At 41.0% G+C, this 20,033-nt stretch overlaps 1 protein-coding gene across 6 annotated transcripts in view; it reads left to right on the top strand.

The window, feature by feature from the left end:
- The window catches only part of LOC118821931 (utrophin-like), a 301,986-nt gene that overhangs the window by 88,734 nt on the left and 193,219 nt on the right, over positions 1-20,033 (top strand). For all 6 annotated transcript variants that reach the window (XM_036590622.1, XM_036590623.1, XM_036590621.1 and 3 more), the window contains 21 exons: positions 162-293; positions 2,146-2,319; positions 2,495-2,650; positions 4,016-4,186; positions 4,513-4,692; positions 4,992-5,120; positions 5,313-5,483; positions 6,285-6,455; positions 6,782-6,907; positions 7,543-7,773; positions 8,545-8,717; positions 10,195-10,345; positions 11,690-11,865; positions 12,369-12,504; positions 13,127-13,276; positions 14,579-14,743; positions 16,077-16,178; positions 17,057-17,186; positions 17,943-18,121; positions 18,493-18,610; positions 19,252-19,457. In XM_036590622.1, coding sequence (XP_036446515.1) covers positions 162-293; positions 2,146-2,319; positions 2,495-2,650; positions 4,016-4,186; positions 4,513-4,692; positions 4,992-5,120; positions 5,313-5,483; positions 6,285-6,455; positions 6,782-6,907; positions 7,543-7,773; positions 8,545-8,717; positions 10,195-10,345; positions 11,690-11,865; positions 12,369-12,504; positions 13,127-13,276; positions 14,579-14,743; positions 16,077-16,178; positions 17,057-17,186; positions 17,943-18,121; positions 18,493-18,610; positions 19,252-19,457 — 3,327 coding nt within the window. The remainder of the gene's footprint in view (positions 1-161; positions 294-2,145; positions 2,320-2,494; positions 2,651-4,015; positions 4,187-4,512; positions 4,693-4,991; positions 5,121-5,312; positions 5,484-6,284; positions 6,456-6,781; positions 6,908-7,542; positions 7,774-8,544; positions 8,718-10,194; positions 10,346-11,689; positions 11,866-12,368; positions 12,505-13,126; positions 13,277-14,578; positions 14,744-16,076; positions 16,179-17,056; positions 17,187-17,942; positions 18,122-18,492; positions 18,611-19,251; positions 19,458-20,033) is intronic.

The following is a 20,033-nucleotide window of genomic DNA, read 5'->3' on the forward strand; positions in this document are numbered from 1 at the left end:
TTGATGCATGATGAATTATGCTTATTATATCCAGGGACATGAACTAACAAGGTAAAAGTCAGTTTTTTTTAGTTCACGTTGGCTTTAACCATGTATCCACATCATCTCTGCTTAAATCCTTATTTCAGACTGATCACTGACCTTTGCCCTCTGTCCTGTAGGAAATCCAGACTGAGATCGCAGCCCACGAGGCCTCTCTGGAGGACCTGCGCAAGAGAAACGTAGGAAATGTTCCTGCGGCCGCTTCTGAAGGCAAAGCAGCACGTGGTGGCACCATGCTGGACCAACAGCAGGTCAGACACTGCATTGCCCCACTAAAAGAACAGAGCTGCAGCCAGTGTGAATAATCCTAAACCAGACTGAGGCTGCTGTCTCAGAAGCATGACAGCTTTAAGATGTTGTTGATCATAGAAGTGTGAAAAAGTTATTTTTCAGTGCCAGAAAAAAGCAAAAAAACATATTTAACAGAAAAATTCACAAAAGCCTCAATAACTAAATATAATATCACATCTGTCAGTATTTAGTTAGTCCACTTTTTACCTCCTATTTTTAAAACCAATGAGTTACAGCTGTGTGATTAAAAAAAAGTTCAAAACATGATTAAAACATAGAATAATGGTACCCCTAACAACCACAGGAGACCTGGTAAACTGTCAGATAAACAATACTTAAAGCCCTCATCTTTGAGAGAGATCCTTCCACTGTGAGAAAACAGCTCAATGCTATGGGTTCAAAAGGATGTGTAGCTGTCAAGGAGCCTTTACTGAGAAAAAGAAATAGACAAAGAAGAAGAAAGTTTACACTAGGACACTGAAACTGGACATCTAAGATGTGCAGTAAAGTTTTATGGGCTTATGAGTAACTGTACTTGGGATTACTTAGCAACTTCTAATACTGAACTTTGGAAGTGTGGCAAAATATCCCTGCACATTTTCATTCTCCTGAAAAGAATGGAAACTATGTAAAAGGCAAAGAGTGGCCACACTAGATACTGAAAAAATATTGTATTTAGTTATTGAAGATTCTGTGTAATTTTCTGTTAAATATATGTTTCCTGCCTTTATTCTAACACTGAGAATAACTTGTACTTAATGACTCTTTTGACTGAAAGTTAAATAAGTGAAGGGTGGTGTCTCACTTCCACACAGTACTTTATAACTGATAATATCTAGCCTATCAAATGTCGCTTTTCAGATTGTAAAATGTGGCATTATTTTATTCTCCCTCTTTTATTTCTGCAAGCTGCAAGCAGCATTAGCTCACTCAGCCAATCATTGTTGTCTCTGGTGTTGACAGCCAAGATGACGAATCGGTTGTGTTGTCCTTTTTGACTTTTTGGTCACTGTAAGAAGATATTTTGTCAGTTACGTTGGTTTTCTTCGTACGGTTTGCAGACTTGTGTTGGTGTGGGAAAAGAATAATTTCCAAATACTTCACATTTTTGTGTTTGTATTACTGCATTAACAGTGATTTTGTTTGTACTGTGATGATTTTAGGGAAGCTTGGCCCTCTTCATGTTGCCCATAGTGTGTTGACATATATTTCTGCTGATGTTAGTTCTCTTTTTCCTTCACTACAGTAGAGTTATAACGCATGCTCTGGTCCTCTGCGGCGTCGCTGTATTATCTTCCACTGTTCAAATTTGCGTTGCCGTCCCCCCCATTGGGCCAATTACATGCACCCCCTAACATCAACCACAATTAGTCTGCAGTTATTAGCATTGCTGGTCAGTGTGGTGTGAGCTATAAACTGTTGAGGGCTGCAGGCAGTTGTTCATCTGTGCTAATTCAACACAAGTGGCCAGCTGTGTTTCCTGCCCTTTTTAGGGTAGCAGGCATCCTCCGTAAGACAGAATCCGCAGCCCCAGTAGAATGTGAGGTACAACAGGTGTAGTAAAACTGGAGAGCTCACAAGTATCTTACAACCATTTCAGAAATGAGGATTGTATGAATTATCCTGTTATCATTCACAGAGAGCTAGTGATGTTCCTATTGTAGTCAAAGTGACTGTTCAGCCATAAATCAAATTTACACAGCTTCTGTCCTGTGTAGTCGATCAGCTACAAGACATGTTTGGTTTCTGAGGTTTGCTTCTTTAGTTTTGCGATGATGATGATGATGATGATGACTTCTCTTCTCTGTGCAGAGGAAACTGAGGGAGATCAACACAAAGTTCCAGCTGTTCCAGAAGCCAGCCAACTTTGAGCAGCGAATGCTGGACTGTAAGAGAGTTCTGGAGAACGCCCGGGCCGAGCTGCACGTGCTGGACCTCACCGACACACAGCCTGAGGAGATCCAGACACACCTCGCTGGCTGCATGGTCAGGACACACACATGCACACTCCCAGAAGAGATCCAGACACATCTTGCGGGGTTCTTTCACACAGAGCAATCACATTTTTCACTTAGCTTTTATACAGTACAAATTGTAATTTGACTAATTATTATTTTTTTTACTGACATTGCATTTTTCTCTCTGTGTTTTGCACATGCAGAAGCTGTATAAGATGCTGAGTGAAGTGAAGCTGGAGGTGGAAACGGTGATTAAAACAGGCAGACAGATCGTACAGAAACAGCAGACAGAGAATCCCAAAAGCATGGACGAACAGCTCACTGCCCTGAAACTGCTTTACAATGACCTGGGAGCACAGGTACACCACACACATACAAACACACGCATACAAGACTGAGGACACTTTCACACCAACCTGGTTTAGTTTGGGAATGTTTTCTTTAGTTCAGTTCATTTAGACAGGTGTGAACACTGTATTCGTCCTCTGTGGAGAACTGAACTGTAATCCTCAGAAAGTTTCGGGTGTCTGTCCACTTCCAAATTAACCTCGTTCAGTTTGCTGCTGGTGGGAACACATTTTTTTAACAATGATCTGCACCAAACAAAGGGGTTTAACATAAGATCATGCCTTCCTCTTCTTCCAGCAACACGTCAGTGCTGTACTTCCCTCTTAATCTGCTTGTTTTAAGGTTTGACTATTGACATATGCTCCTGTTGTTCCTGCAGCACCGGTTGCTGCCAATAAAGGCAGATAAGCAATGAAATAGCAACGCAAATATGCGGTTTAATGTGGAACATGGAGAGATTGCTGAATGTATTTTAGGTTTAATTGTAATTGGCAAACCAGTCCTAATGACACACATATCAAGTAAAGTTTATTATTATTGATATTTACTGTTTTCACTCATAGACGTGAAGCCTCTCTGTTTTTCTAAATTTCTGTTTTCATGGTGGCAGATGTTAAAGCACTTGTATCCCTGCAGAATTTCTGACCAATAAAGGAGCACCCACACTAGTAATTTTCTGGGCTTTAGCTGTTGTCAAACCAATCAAGCCAAACGAAAAAAGATACAGTGTCCCAAAACCCACTGTGTACTTTAGCAAACAAACTTGATATGAAAACAGTCTAAGAATGCTGAAAGCATCACCAGCTTGCAAGAACTTAAATACACTGTTTTAGATCTTCTGTTGAAATTCAGTTTAACACTGGTGTTATTGTTATTTGCTAGATATTTGATTTACATTATTATTACTTAATTACTTAAGATAATTTTATACTTGCACCTTGGTTAATAATGTTTTATATACATTGAATATTAAATAATGAATTATATTTACATTTGACAATGTGCGAAGTAAAAAATAAATGTATGTATATGTGTGTGTGTGTGTATGTATATATGTATATATATGTGTGTATATATATATATATATTATTTAAATATATAGAGAATATATTATATATTAGAATCTTTACAGAACTTTTTGCTTTAAGCATTTTAAGACATATACGCTTTTGAGTTTGATATTTTTTTCCAGGTATCATTTGTGAAACTGTAGCTAAATTTTGCATTTACATTATATGACATTCGGCAGACACTCTTACCTCCCACAACACTTCACAAACCAGCACAGCTAAAAGCCGTATCATTAACTTCAGACATGTTTCAGCACTGAATACTAGTCAGCCAGTAGTAAAGCTTTGTGCTGTCTGTGTGTTTAGGTGACAGAGGGGAAACAGGAGCTGGAGAAGGCTCTGGCTCTGTCTCAGAAACTGCAGAAGGACAGCGTCGCCCTGCAGGACTGGATGACCTCCACACATGCACAGCTAGAGCAGAAGATCAACACAGGGGACATGCCTGCTGATATAGATGGAGAGATCGCCTGGGTCAATGTGAGTGAGCGCCAATTAGGGCTGCAGTAATTACAACCTGTCAAAACTCTCGTTCTGATAGGTTGTAATACACTACAGGAAGTTTAGGGGTGATATGACTTCTGTTGTTTTGATGCACTGTAAAAGAAGAGATTGCTCTGCTATAATAGTTTAATTAGTCATTAAATAACAGTCCATAGTTTGATCAGCGGTAGACATAATCACTAGTTGCAGTCCTAGTGAGCCTGTGCATGTGATTTCGTATAATATTCCCTGTTCTGTGATGAGCATGAACAGAGTGTGATTCTCTGTGTGATTCTGCATTCATTACTGTGTCTGTTCTGTAGGGTCTGCTGAAGGAGAGTGACTGTAAAAAGGCGGATCTGTCTAAAGTGATGGAGAACAGTGCTGCCCTGCAGGCTCTGGTGGAGGGCAGTGAAGCTCAGCTGGAGGATCAGCTGTTCGTCCTGAACGAGGGATGGGAACGAGTGCGCACCCTCACGGAGGACTGGCTTAGCGCCGTGCTGGTGTGTACTTGGGTTGCTCTGCTTGAGAAGTGCATATGAAAATGTTTCCTGAGGTCATCAAGCCGTATTGGAGCTGGGTTTGTTTAACCTGTGATTGTAATCCAGGATGAATCTGCAGTGTGTGTAGTTTTATAGTGTGCGAGTAATAATGGTGGAGTGATTTTAATCCAGGATGAATCTACCGTCAGTCACATCTCCACTAAGTTACATCACCGAACCTGAGCTGAGTGTACAGCTCAGATAGTGCTAAAGATCTTGTAAGTGTAGTAATATAAAATTGTGTTTGTTGTGTATTGCAGAATCATCAGAGCGAGATTGAGATGTTTGATGAGAATCTGGCTCACATCAGCACATGGGTCTACCAGACTGAGATTCGTCTAGACGAGACTGAGAAACTGCCTGCAGCTGAGAGAGAGACAGTGGTGAAGGTTAGACACAAACACTGTATTTTGTCCATCTGTCTGTTGTGTTTGTGTCGTCAGTTGTGGTTAAAATGTGGTCTCTCCCTCTCTCTCTGTCTCTCTCTGTCTGTGTTTGTCTCTCTCTGTCTCTCTCTCTCTCTCTCTCTTTGTCTCTCTTTGTCTCTCTCTGTCTCTCTGTCTCTCTCTCTCTCTCTCTAGGCTGTGCTGACTGAATTGGAGGCGATGAGTGCGAGGGTGGATGGTGCTCGTGATCAGGCAGTTATTCTGATGACCAGCAGGGGACCTGCGTGCAGAGAGCTGGTGGAGCCTAAGCTAGCTGACCTCAACCGCAACTTCCACAAGGTGGCGCAACACATCAAAACCGCCCAGGTAATGGACACACACAGTGTCACAGGGGGCTGCAGCTGCAAACAGTGCAGCAGTGAAGTTTTGTCTGTTTGGTCTTGTATTGGCACCAGGCCTCGGATCTTTTTGACACAGAACTCTTCAGAGAGGAGCCTTTTAAAGCATAGATGGCTAACTTTGCTCCTCGAGAGATCTACCGCCCTGCAGGGTTGGTTTACAATCAAAATGTAAATCACAGTCATTTCCAGAAATACAGGACGGTCTGAGTATTCGAGCCAGGCAAGAACTGATATTTGGCATCCACAGTTTGGCAAAAACTCACATTGTGACAGTTTTTCTCCTCACCCTAAATGTAGCCAAGACGTTTTGTGTCTGACGTTTGCGGCTACAAGGCTAAGGTAGCTAACAAGTAATGGAAATCTTATGCCCCACCAGTTAGTCTCGTGTAAGCTTATGGTTGCAACAAATCTTCAGTAATATTTTATAATTCTATAACTAAAATCTAAAACTATAACTAAAAACAATATCTGAAAAAACAAAAAAAACCCTTTAAATGAGTTGCATGTGTACCACATTTACACAACTATGCCCTTCCGTGGGGGGGGTGGATTCCTGGATTAGCATTTTGCAAATAACTATTTATCAGTGATTCTTTTTCATTACCTTTTAATATTTCCATTACTTGTTATTAAAAAGCATAATAATAATAATAATAACAATAATAACAATAAAATCGTAGGCATGTTAACTACTTGCCTAAGACATGGATAAGGCAGTTTTCTCTGTGTGAATGGGTCAGTGATTAGTGATTTTTGGACTGTGCAGCGGTCAGTGGGTCTGGAGCCTGGTAATGTGGAGGTGCAGCGGCAGGAGGTGCTGAAGGAGACATCAGCTCCTCTCTCCTCTTCTGAGCTGCAGGACTTCGAGACAGAGTTGGAGGCAGTGCTGAGCACACTGGAGCAGCAGGACCACACCCACGCACCTGATGATGACAAGGTACACACACATTGTATGGTTCGCGCATCTTTAAAATGTGCAATCAAAGTATGTTCTTTTGAAATAAGTGCAACAAAGCTTCACCCACCTCACCACGTTGTTCACCATGACTAACATCTGCAATTTTAAACTGCATTTTAAATGTGCACTTTAAATACAGCTGTAATTTCTATTGTTAGTGTCCTGCTAGAATGTGCTGTTTAATTCAGTTTAGTAGCTATTACTCATTGTATTTTGTAAGAATTGCTTTGCCTTTTGTGTACATGACAATGAAGGACTTTGACTTTGACTATGACAGTGTAATATATTTGTATGTGTGATTTCAGCTGGATGAGGAGAAGGCTTGTGTTGAGGAGGTGTTGAGGAGAGGAGAAGTGGTGCTGCTGTCTCTTCCTGAGGAGAACAGAGAGGAGATACGCAGGAGACTGCAGCTATTACAGACCCGCTACAGGGTACACACTAACTCTCTCACTCACACACATAGTGTAGCTTTAAAGGTGCAGTGTGTGAGGTGTAGGGGGATCTATTAGCATAAATGGAGTATGGTATACAAAACCAGGTTATCATTAGTGCATAATCACCTGTAACTATGAATAATTGTAATTGTAAGACATAAAAAGAATCAGTGGTTGCTGCTGGTGCTGGCTAACCATTTTGTGTTGTGAGAAGTTTGAGATCACAAATGGAAGATCATACTTACTATTTTGCACGAGAAAAAGCAAGAGAGGGTGAATCCTCATCATCAAAGAAGTGAAAGCATGTTGGCCGCCATAGGTTCTACTACACGCTTAGAAAGGGAGGGGTAAGGGAGGGGTTATAGCTTGCAACCAACTGAATACCTCACCACTAGATGCCACTAAATCGTACACACTACACCTTTAAGTACTATGATATGCTTACAAAAGCGTGTTGTGACGTAATGTATCATGATAACCAATGTTATTGTATTGCCTACCTCTGATAGTGACCTTTGTTTTGTTGGCTTTGAATCCAACACATGAAAATTAACCATAGTGTGTGCTAATTCGTTTAACAAGGCTAGCTGCAGCTCATTCTCTCTCTCTTTCTTCCCTCTCTCCCTCTGTAGGAGATACACATCATCAGGACTCGTCGGGTTGTAGAGGTCACAGTTGACTCCGTTTCTCTCGTTTCCTCGCTCCCTCAAGAAGACAGGAATGCCTCGCTCTCTCCGTCTGCATACCTGCTGGACATCAACAAGGTTCTGCTGGCTATGGCCGACAACGAGCTGCTCCTCAACTCCTCTGAGCTCAGCAGCGGCCTGTTCGAAGACTTCTCCAGCCAGGAGGACACACTGAAGGTACGTGAGAGGACTTCGTCTGAATACATGAGGGGTCTTCGTGTTTCACACGAGCCTCCCTCGTGTAGTAGGTGCCAGCGTCTACGTTTAATTATGCTTAAATAACAGGATTTGTATTAAGACGATAGCAACCACTGCACTGACCTGTAAATTAAAAGTTTCAGCATGTGAATGTGAGTCCGGTGATTCTCTGTTGATTAGCATTTCACCACAGAAAAGACCATGTCACCTCTAATGGTTGTTTACATCCTCCCTGACTGTAAACAGCCGTTAAGGAGACACAGTTTTTCCATGACGGTTTAGAGGACGCTTACTGCATTTCATAACAAAATTAAGCACTTCACAATAACCAATTACATCTTCATTCCTCAGGCAGAGTGAAAAGGGTCTTACGTTGTCCCTTAGAGTGAGAGAGAATAAATAAATGTATGAACAAGTGGTTCAGTGAATAATTAGGAAAGTTGTTAGAAGTTGATTGAGTTAAATTAACCATTGAACTAGCGGAACTGAATTGATGGATGGATGGACAAAGAAAGAAAGACAGTGTTGATGGCCACATTTACCGTCTTGATAATGCTGTTTTCTGTGGTTCTCTGATTTTTGACATGATGAATGATGAAGGAATCATAAATAATAGCTTGTCTCAAAGGATCATACTGATCAATCAGAGCCTGTATCTCTGCTTATGGAGCTTTTTTTCTCTTTCTCCCTGTTTCTCTCTCTCTCTCTCTCTCTCTCTCTCTCTCTCTCTCTCTCTCTCTCTCTCTCTAGAATATAAAGGAGAGTTTGGAGCGTCTGGGAGAGCAGGTGACCCTGTTAAACGAACGGCAGCCTGATGTGATCCAGGAGGCCTCCAGACAGGAAGTGGTGCAGATAGGTGATGCACTGACTCAGCTCAACGCTGAGTGGGACAGAGTCAACCGCATGTACAACCAGCGCAAAGGGTAAGCCAGCAATTTATTCATTAAAGCACTGTAAACATTAACTACATGTACAGCTGCAAAAAGGGTGAGTCAGCAGTGTAAACATTAACTACATGTACAACCAGCACAAAGAGTGAGTCAGCACTGTAAACATTAACTACATGTACAACCAGCACAAAGAGTGAGTCAGCACTGTAAACATTATCTACATGTACAACCAGCACAAAGAGTGAGTCAGCACTGTAAACATTAACTACATGTACAACCAGCACAAAGAGTGAGTCAGCACTGTAAACATTAACTACATGTACAACCAGCACAAAGAGTGAGTCAGCACTGTAAACATTAACTACATGTACAACCAGCACAAAGAGTGAGTCGGCACCGTAAACATTATCTACATGTACAATCAACATGAAATAAGTCAGCACTTTACACATTAATTACATGTTCAACTAGCACAAAAGAGTGACGGTGAGTCACTTTAGAAGAAAAGGATCAGCACTTTACACATACTACATACAGGCACAGCTTACTGCAGAGGAACAATAGCTTACCAGTTCAGCTGGTGAGTGAATGAGTCTTTTTTCAAAGATTGCATTGATCTTGCAAGGTGAAAACAGCCTGAGATGAAAAACTCTTTTAAGAGTCATATTACTTTAACTTTCGCTTTCTGCAAAACCTTCGCTCAAGGGCTTGTTAAATATTCAGGCTTGAACATTCGTGGTGCCTTTTTCTTCTGATGTCTAAAATCAAAGAATGGGTAAACCAAGTAACCTTGATCTGAAACAAGGGCAGTGAATATCACACATAATAGAGAAGTGAACTGAATGGTGTAGATATTAAAAGCTTTACGAGTAATCAGCTTCAGTCAGCTGGTGCCTGCTTGTGTCTTTGGATGCAAGCCTATTCCACTGCCCCAGATACCGGTTCATTCTTTGGAGTTATTGGACTTATTTGCATTCCTAAGGTCCAAATAATATGAGTAGTATGGTGAAGGTAATTTGTTTGTTTGTTATTGATTTTTTTTTATTTTTTTACTGATTTTTTTTAAGGGCCCATTTCATGGAAAGCCAAATTTCCTTCCCTTTTTTGAAATAAAGGAATTTTAAGTAATACGTATTTCTCAAAGTTTCAACATGTACCATTCACTCTCCAGTCCATACAGTCCATACAGTCTAAGCTGCTAAGCTGTTTTGAATTCAGTGGTTACTAAGAACCAACTCATTTACATCTATTTACTTGCTCAGCCTACAGCAGTTTAGCCCCGCCCATTCATAATGAAGTTCTAAGAAGTGTTTCAGCTCTGTTGGAAATACAGGCACTGAATACTCGCATTTGAAGCTGTTCATCTACAACTAAACCAAAATTTCAACAAAAACGCAGGATTATAAACAACAGTGTGTCTTCAAAAAGCTTTTAGTATGAAATAGCCATAATAATTAGTGTTAAATAGTCAAATGAATGTGACTGAATCTGTGTTTATATGTGTCTATAGGTCTTTTGACCGTGCTGTTGAAGAGTGGAGGCAGTTTCACTGTGACATGAATGACCTGTCTCAGTGGCTGACCGAGACGGAGCAGGTTCTAGCCGACGGAACCGGTCCTGATGGAGAACTGGACCTGGAACGGGTCCGTGCTCAGCAAGAGGTCAGTAAATGGGTCAAGAACAAAGGTTGAATGGATTACAACGGGGATGTTCCACTGCAATCTTCAGGTTCATTAGGTCATTATTGTACAGCGGGTATTCAACTAAAACTCAGGAAGGTCCATTTACATCAAATTTGCTGCTTACAAAGGGCAGAATGAACAAACCATCGTAAGAGAATGGCCACAGCAGTTGCCTGTAAGTCCTGAAGCACTAATGATTACTCTAGGCATGTAATAAAATTTGACACGTCACTGTTTTATTTTGACCATATTTTTGAAATCTAATAAGCATTTAAACAATTGTGTGGTTAGTATTTGTAAAAATAAATAAATGGGGTGCTGTCAGCAGGGCTAAAGCAGCCCCTGTTTAAAAGGCAGCAACAGAAACAGCTTTTTGTTGAACACAGAGTTCAAGAGAACACCACTGCAAAATATGCAAATCGTCGTTTGTTCCTCACATGCTAATGTTGTTTGTTTAATTAGCTGCAAACAACAACACAAGAACAAACCAGAAAAGGCAGAATTAATGACAAACGCATAAAAAGCTGCTGTTTATTTCGAACATCTGAGCACCACATCTGCAAAGATATTTGTTAAATCGCTTCATTCGGTTTGTTTGATCTGAGGGAAACGAGGGTTTTGAAGAGATAAAGTGAACTTCTCGTCCCCCAATAATGAGCTCTCTGGCAAAAAAGCAGTGCTCAGTGCAGTTAATAAGCCCAATTCACTTCATGTTTGAGTGTGTGAGGGTGTTTAATTGGCTTTTGATGGGTGTGCTGTAGTAGACCCTTTGAGCTGATTCCACTCTAAGAACCCAGAGCTCTGTGAGCTTCGACAAAACGGGAGGGGAAGCTCATTTTCCTGTGATAGCCAGTGGGAGAAATACAAGCAGGCTGGATGTTGGCATGACTTTGTTTTATTCAACACATTTAAGCTCTGTTTACATCACAAGGCTTAATCGATCTCGTGTTATTTGAAACCATAAAACAAAAAACAAAGAAAAAAAACTTGATGTATTGTTTGTATTGTCTTTTACTGTGCTAATAGTTTTTCAGTCATATTTGTCTGTTGTGTTTTGTTTTGTTTGTTTTTGTTCTCAGCGAATTCTGAATCGGAATGCATTGAATTGTGTCCTAAAAAAATCATGATCGAATCTTTGTGTATGTTTGTTTTTGTGTGTATGTGTGTGTGTGTGTGTGTGTGTGTATGTGTGTGTGTGTGTGTGTGTGTGTATGTGTGTGTGTATGTGTGTGTGTGTGTATGTGTGTGTGTGTGTGTGTGTGTGTGTGTGTGTGTGTGTGTGTGTGTGTGTGTGTGTTTATGTGTGTGTGTGTGTTTTTGCAGGAGCTGGAGGAAGGCCTCGCTAATCACCAGTCTGTCTTGGCCATGCTTGTCCGTTCAGGAGAGCACATCATCGGACAGCTCTCTTCCCCAGACGGGCCGCTGCTCCAGAACAAACTGGACAGCCTATCGCAGCGCTGGAGGATCATACAAACTCAGCTCGCTGACCGCCGCCGCAGGTAACCATGGCAGCGCGCTATAGAGACCTGAGTCATTACTGACAAGATGTTTGATTTTAATCCAGTATGAATCTGCAGTGTGTAGTTTTTACAGTCTGACAGTAATAATTGTGGAGTGATTTTAATCCAGTATGAATCTGCAGTGTGTGTTGTTTTTACAGTCTGACAGTAATAATTGTGAAATGAATTTAATCCTGTATGAATCTGCAGTGTGTGCAGTTCTATCTGTAAGATACAACGTTATTGTGTTTTCTGTTTCTTTGACGTACTTTGTGTGTGCCATGTTGTTATTGTTGCTATCCAGGCTATCTGTGGGAATTTGAGGGAATTACACAGACACTTTGACATAATGTTACATATCTAAAAATGGACAATGTCAGCCAATCAAATCTCACGGAATACATTACAGAACATCCCCTGGTAAAACAGTTATTGCTTAGTGACCAGTATGCTTAGAAAGAAAGTTTGAAATTCAGTTTCAGTTTTCATGTGTATGTGTTTAGGCTAATGGCTGGTGATCCTGCTGTATTAGAAGTGGTGCAGCGCAGTGCTGATTTGGCTCACTGGATTGAGCAAACCGAGGGTGCTGTGGCCACTCTGCCTGTGTCCGCCACTGACAAGAACCTCCAAGAGCTGAAGGTGAGATAAAACTATATTCAGATTACACCAGAGGCTTTACAGTTGCAGCTTTCTAACCTGTGTAGCAAGCAGGTTCTGAGGAAGGCTCAGGCCATTATGACTGCTCTGGTCATCCTGTTCAGAGGAAGTTCCTGCCATGAAGACATGGAGATTTTGCACAGCCATTAGAATGCTGAATTTGTACACATAACCCAGCACTAAAACACTTCACTCACATTCTGTTCTGGTATTAATATCTGCAGTCTTGGCTGTCTTGTCTGGTACACGATCTGTTATTCCTTTTATTTCTTTTATGTCTTTACTGTCTTATGTTCCTGGCTGCACTCAGATTTCCCCCTGCTGGGATAATGTCAAGTTTTGACTTTGACTTTTCTGAGTAGTAGGTGCTCAGTACACTTCTCTCTCTCTCTCTCTCTCTCTCTCTCTCTCTCTCTCTCTCTCTCTCTCTCTCTCTCTCTCTCTCTCGCTCTCTCTCTCACTCACTCACCTACTCTCTCTCTCTCTCTCTCTCTCTCTCTCTCTCTCTCTCTCTCTCTCTCTTTCTCTTCTCTCTCTCTCTCTCTCTCTCTCTCTCTCTCTCTCTTTCTCTTTCTCTCTCTCTCTCTCTCTCTCTCTCTCTCAGGCCCTGGCGGAGGAGATGGATTTGCAGAATGAGAGTTTGACGTGGCTGAACAGGAATGGAGCTCAGATTCTAGGTAACTCCAACCTGAGCGCTCACGAGAGAGACGCACATGCCTCCAAACTCCGCCAGATCAACATCAAGTGGAGCAAGGTCAGATTTATTCACGTTTGCTCATGTTTAAAAAGCCCTTTCTGTGGCTTTTCAGAGGCAGACTTTTGGCTGTGACCTGAGCAGTTCAGATTACATTTAGTTGTTGAAATGTTTACCGTGCGCAAAGGTCCTCTGTATGATTTGATTTTGAAAGACTGGGCAAAATCCATTGACATTTTGGTGGCATTCAGCATTGAAGGCTTTCTGGTGACTGACTCACACACTAGCCAGTGTGGAGTTTGAATGTGGAGAGAGGGAAGAACAGAGGAATGGAGAGAATTGCGTTAGTTAGTCAATATGCTGTCTGACTCAGAATGAGATTGTCTGTATTGACTAGTAGGAGCTGGTAATGTGGACTATAAATTAGCTCATTCTTAAAGTGATCTTAAAGTGATTTCAGAAGACATTTTCTTTTTTCATTCATACATTTTCTTATTCAGACATTTTCAATTCCGATTTGAGACGCTTTCATATGTGGTACTGAAATCCGATACATATCCGTTCTGCGGCAATGCGACTCAGTCTGAACAGCCAGATCGGAATTCATGCGACTTTTACGTCAGTACAACTCGACATTCGTCATAATTTCGTGCTGCTGAGACCCAGGCTGCAGCATCAGAGAACAGTTTAAAGAATCTGAGGACACGAACCAAAGAAGCGGCCGCGCCCTTTTACGGCGAACTCAGCACATTGTGGGTGATGAGTCCAGCTGTCAACCACTGGATCCTGTGATGCTGGCGAAGACGAAACTGAAAGCTGCGGGAGCGACTGGCGTTCGCTGGCCGTCATGACTGTTTACCTCTGGACGGGCCGCCACGTGAAGCACTGTTCTTTTGCGCATGCGGGTCGGTTTAGGAGCTGATCTGTTCAGAGTGATGTCGCATACAGGTCACATTTAAAAGATAATGTGAACAGCCAAACAAAAAAATCGGATTTGGGCCACTTTTACCTGCTGTGTAAACGTAGCCTAAGTGCTTTCTGACCCTGTATGACATACAGTTACCTCTCAACATAGACAGAAGTGTGATGAATATTGTCCATATTTTTGACCATTTGTTATAAATAACAGTTTCTTATACACTGACTGTAAACACTGTTTAGCTCCAGTGCAAATAAAAGAAGTGAACTTCAGACACCAAACATGTTTTGGCTGATCAGCTACGTTTAGGTTAAAATGAATATTGTTTAAATATGCGTTTTGGCCAATTCCTTACTTTAAGATTTTGCCCATAATTATGTTTGTGTAATTAATATCTTTCTCCAACTTTCTCTTTTCGCTTCTCTCCTTTCACTCTTGTTCAGGTGACTCGTGAGTTGTTGGACAAGGTCGGTGAGGTGGAGTCTAGGCTGCAGTCTGACAGTCAGTTCCAGGAGAGAATGGCCCGTCTGGGTGATTGGTTTTATCTCACCCATCAGAGTCTGAGTGGACGAGGAGCCAATGCTCCTCTCTCGGCCGCCGAAATCCAGGTGAGCTGCTGAGTCAGTCATTTGCACACCGTGAGTACATGCAGTAGCCACTGTTTTGACTCACGACTTGACTCGGACTCTAGATTAAAGACGGGAAATTTCAGGCTGTTGGAGGAAAACAGCTGAATAAAAACAGTCAGCTTTAAAATGATGGCCAGCCTTCAACACAGAACATTTATAAAACCATTGCTTTCTGACCTTGCATGTGCATAACTGTCTGTCAGTTTTACAGGAATCAAGTGTGGTAATTTATTTGATTTATTGTTTTGTTCTCTCGCAGTTCACAGCTGTGTCAGGTTCAGCTAATAGTCTTAAAACCTTTTGGACATACTGTGTGCAATAAATGCTGCATTTAACACAAACAATCTTGAATTTGCTGAGTCACTGGTGGTATTTTTTTCTTTTCTTTTCTTTTTTTTTCTTTTGCTTTGTTAGATTCATATGTTTTCATTTTAGTTTATTTTTTTGTGTGGCACTTTGACCAGAACTTGTTGTCTTGTACGTGCTTCATAAATAAGTGACTTGACTTGATAAGTCATCTCAAACACTAGACCTGATTAGCCTGTAGTTTATCACTGCTGTCAGAACAAAGTCTTTTATCTCCATTTTTGTCGTTTTTCAGTTTTTGGCATAATTTGAAAACGTTTGCTGCGCCTTACATTGTATGTTAATTTCATGATGAACGGACCAAAAGAAATGGACCAAATTTACTTGGGGGAAAAAGTCTGGTTTTATTGACTTACATTAAAAGTGAAGTATATTTTTCCTTCTCCTGTAAAGTTACCATTTCGGAGATACAGGGTTTTGTTCCGATGGCAGCGTTTTGCTAATCAGGTTGCACCACATTCCCTAGAAATAGTGAACCGAACTACAGGATTCACAGCTGGTCTTGAGACTTGACTCGGACTTGCGTAAAGTGACTTGTGAACATCTCCATGGTTAGGTAAAGATTGCTTGGCCAGAACAAGATAAGTCTGCATCCCAAACTACTTATCCTAAAAGCTTTCTATGGCATTCCTTCACCTAAAAATGCTGAAGTGGTGGAAAAATGAACTAAAATTACTCTGAATTTAATCTGCTTTGGCTGATAATGTTATTGCAATGTGTGTTTAAGTATAAAACTCCTTTCGGCTACTGTAGAGTTTGACTGATGGTTTTCAGTGCAGTTCTTGAACCCAGAAATAAGCGTTTTAGAAAAGATCTGGAATTATTTGGTAACTGCTATGAAACCAGTATGTAAACAAGCAGTATGTAGAATGTGGGCCTATTTGCGGTCGCTTGTGGTTTGAGGGGTTACGTATGGGTGAAGAAAAGTGTTTGATTCTGTGTGCAGGCTCTGGAGACGTCTATGCGGGAGCGGAAGAGAGAGCTGGAGGAGCTCCTCGCTCATTCCATTGAGCTTCAAAGGAGACAGCTGCTTCTGCCTCAGGAAAAGGTTGGAGTCAGACAGCAGGCCTCTAGACTTGTGTTGCCTAAGGCTAGCATACCATATTGCTTACACTGTGAGATGGAATTCTTCCCATTAATGACATAAACAAAGTGCTGGGTTAAAGGTTAGGTTTGATGAAATTTGATGAAACGTTATGGAGTGAAATGTATTGATTTTAGCAAAGCAACCATAGCTTAGTGTGTGACTGTGTGAATAGTCTCAAATGGTTTTTTGTCTTAATCGTAATATTATTTTAATTCATCACAAGGACGTTTTGTGTCCTTATCACACAGCTCTTGCTTGAACAGACACAGTTAAATAGACACCAAACTCAAGGCTAACTACTTGGAATGCACGGGTCGTGAATTTTACGGCCGATTTGGATTTCTTTACAGCCAAACTGGCTCATTTTTATCCGCCGTTTTTATGTTTTAACCTGGAGCTCTCACTGTGTGGTCTAAAAGGACACGATAGCACATTTCTAGTGCTTTTTATTAGCCAAAAGTGCAGTATAGATGACATACTTTGCTTTTTTCCCAGGCCTTGCATTTAAATTTTTAATGAAAAATCAATAACATGAACTGAAGGCGCTACATAAAAAGTTAGAAAGTAAGAGGCAGCTTGCTGTTTTCCCACATTGAGTCATGTATAATTATGCTACAACATTTTTGTGCACATGTAGGAGCAGCATTCAAATACAGCATGAGTGCACTTACCTGACTCATGTTATTAATGTTATACAAAAATAATTGGCCAATTGCTGATATTGTATTTGGAGCAAACATCTGTCGATTCTGATTGTGCATCTCTTCGAACTGCTGTCACTACCTTTATTTGTGTGTTGGTGCTTTTAGTAAATTGATCTGTGTGTGTGTGATGTGTAGAGTAAAATAGAACGCCTGGCAGCAGACTGGAAGACTCTGGATGTCAGGCTGAAAGAAATGACGCAAGGGCCTCTGTCACCATGGACACACCAAGTCAAACAGCAGCAACTCGCAGCTACTGGATCACCAGGTTAGATGTGGAGAACCGAAACGCGAATAGACACACACTCTCGCTTACTCAGGTTCAGATTTAAAGGGGAGCTCCATGGATTTTTCAAACATTCTGTTGAATTCTGTGGTTGAGATGTAAACAAAGTCAAGAGAAATGGCCCAGCTTGAATTTCTTTACAGTGGTGCTGATGGGAACCAGGGGTTGCGATGTCTACAACACAAACACAGCCATTTTATTTACTATCCAAAACCACCAGTGAACCTACATGTGTCTTCTGAGTTTTCATATGTAGTTTTGATGATGGTGAAATAGTGATAAATCTGAAAAAGGTTTCTTTCAGGACTATTTTGTCTTACAACTCCATGCATGTACTTCTTCACCAAGGTTTGAAATTATTAATATGTTAACTATCATAAATAATTTCTCAGACATCAGGCATCACATTCAAAATCATCATGGGTACTTTTTGTGAGGTAGCTGTTAGCAGCATTAAACGCTTCATATTGTCTGGTTCTTATCACCACCACTGTGAACAAATTTCTCTAGAGCGAAGCATTTCACATCAGAACACTCTGAATGACTTTGTTTACATTTTAATGATTTAGTTATGCTGAAAGGTTTGGAAAACTGGTGGAATTCCTCTTTCAGTGGCTCTGTTAGCTTCAATAAAAGAGATGCATACTACCATTGATATTACTGAATGTTTTTGAATGTAATTTTGACTTTAATGGTTAAATTAATGTAATATTTACAATGTCTTTCTATCCGTGTCAGTGTTGTCTGAGGTCCAGCGGTCAGCTCTTTTGGTAGAAGCCCCCCTCAGTGCAGACAGCTTGAGTGACCGAGCCACAGAGCTGGCCGACTGGCTGCAGCTTATTCAGCAGATGCTCAAATCCAGCATCGTCACTGTGGGCGACACTGATGAGATACGCACCACCATCAGCCGCCTGGAGGTGTGTGTTCGTGTTTGTCTACACGTTTCGTCTGTGTCTCATTGAATCCACACAATATTTTCATTTCAGATTTTTTTTTACACCATTTGAAAACACCAGCTGTCAACTACACTGTAGATATTTCATACACTGAAGACATTTCATCGTGAATGGACCGACAGAAATGGCACAAAAGAATAAAATTATGTTACATGAATTTACATTCAAAGTTAAGAGTTACTTTTCTGAGATGAGAGGTTTGATTTCAACAGTGACAGTGTACTAGAATGACTGTCTACCAGCAAATTACATAAGCTTGTGAGAAAGCAACTGTTTGTACAGGTATCTGAACGTGTGTGTGTGTGTGTGTGTGTGTGTGTGTGTGTGTGTAGGTAACTAAAGGTGATCTGGAGCAGAGGCATCCTCAGCTGGAGGACATCTTCACTCTAGCGCAGAACATCAAGAACAAAACCTCCGACCTGGATGTGCGCACCTCCATCACTGAGAAACGTAAGAGGATTCTTCTGCTTCTTCATCTTCTTTTACTTCATCACCATCCGTATCTTTTCTTCTGCTTCTCCTGCTTCTGTGTCTTCTTCTTCTACTTCTTTGTCTGTTTCTTCTTCTTCTGCATGTTCTAAAATGGAACTTTTCCCCTATTTAAATGATGACCTCTGTATGCTTGTTGTTTTTCCTCTTACTTTTTCACTTTATTGCTTTGATTTTGTAATTTATATATTTGTATATACATAAGACATGTATTGTATCATTTTATTCTGTATAAGAAAACTATTTTCTTTTATTTCACTTCTTTATTTAAAAAAAAAAGTAGTAGAAGAAAAGTTAGAGTTCTTTTTGCTCTTTTTTCACGCTGTTAGAAAGCTTTGTGCAGATTGCTTTGAAGTGCTGCTCCAGGCTTTGTCTGAGTGAAAACAATGAACTCTTCAGAGACGGTTCGCATAATTTGTGCGACAGCTGGCTCTCTTGTGTAAATGTGGATTTTGCAGACAGAATTGATGCACAGTATTGGTACAATGTTGCACGCTCGCTTGTTGAGGACTTTTTTGTTGTGTTTTACATTCTGGTTCTCTTCGTTAGCACAGAAAAAGGTTTACAACACTATGATCGTTCTTCTCTTGCTTTGTGTCCAGTGGAGAAGGTCCGAAGCCAATGGGACAACACGCAGCACGGCGTGGAAGAGCGGCTTCTACAGCTGGACCGCATGATCACCCACAGTGACCAATGGGAGGACCAGAGGGGACAGGTGAATGCTCTGATTGACCAGAACGAGGCACGTTTACGTAACCTGCTGCAGATGAGCCGTGACCCTCTCACCAAACAGATCGGCGACAATAAGGTGAGAGAGAAGGTTGAAATCTCAGCCGCTCACAGTTAAAAAGATCATCTGATTTTTATCGTGTTTGTATTTACTGTATTTCCAATCATCCATCGGAGTTTGGTTGGTTTCACTCTGATATACTTTTTGTTGGCACTGCCATGCAGCAGTTAATCTTTTGGCTCAAGATAGTCACTGGATTGAAACATGTTTATGAAGTTTACAGCATTCAGTCAAGGTTTTGTTTGGAGCCATTGAGCCATTATATTCTGCTTTGTTTTTGTCATAGTACTGTTTTGGCAATCACCTGCCTCTACATGTCATGCAAAAACAATGGTCTGTGAATGATCGGTTTGCATGTCAGTCAGCTGGCCTCTTACTTTCAAAGTAGGCGGATCTTGGCCACATCGAGCGATGAAACCTACCACACTGTAGCCCAAAACTCTGGCTTGTTAGACTAAACGAACTCTGATCACTTTTGATTGTTAGCTGGTCCAGTTGGACGTTAAGTGATGCAGATGTTACAACATGATTATATACAAGCAGAGAGGAATATAAATGAATAAACTCTGGAGAACGTCTGATCTTACTGGCTGT

Source organism: Colossoma macropomum, unplaced genomic scaffold (genome assembly GCF_904425465.1).
Source record: "Colossoma macropomum unplaced genomic scaffold, Colossoma_macropomum, whole genome shotgun sequence".
Taxonomy (NCBI): Eukaryota; Metazoa; Chordata; class Actinopteri; order Characiformes; family Serrasalmidae; genus Colossoma; species Colossoma macropomum.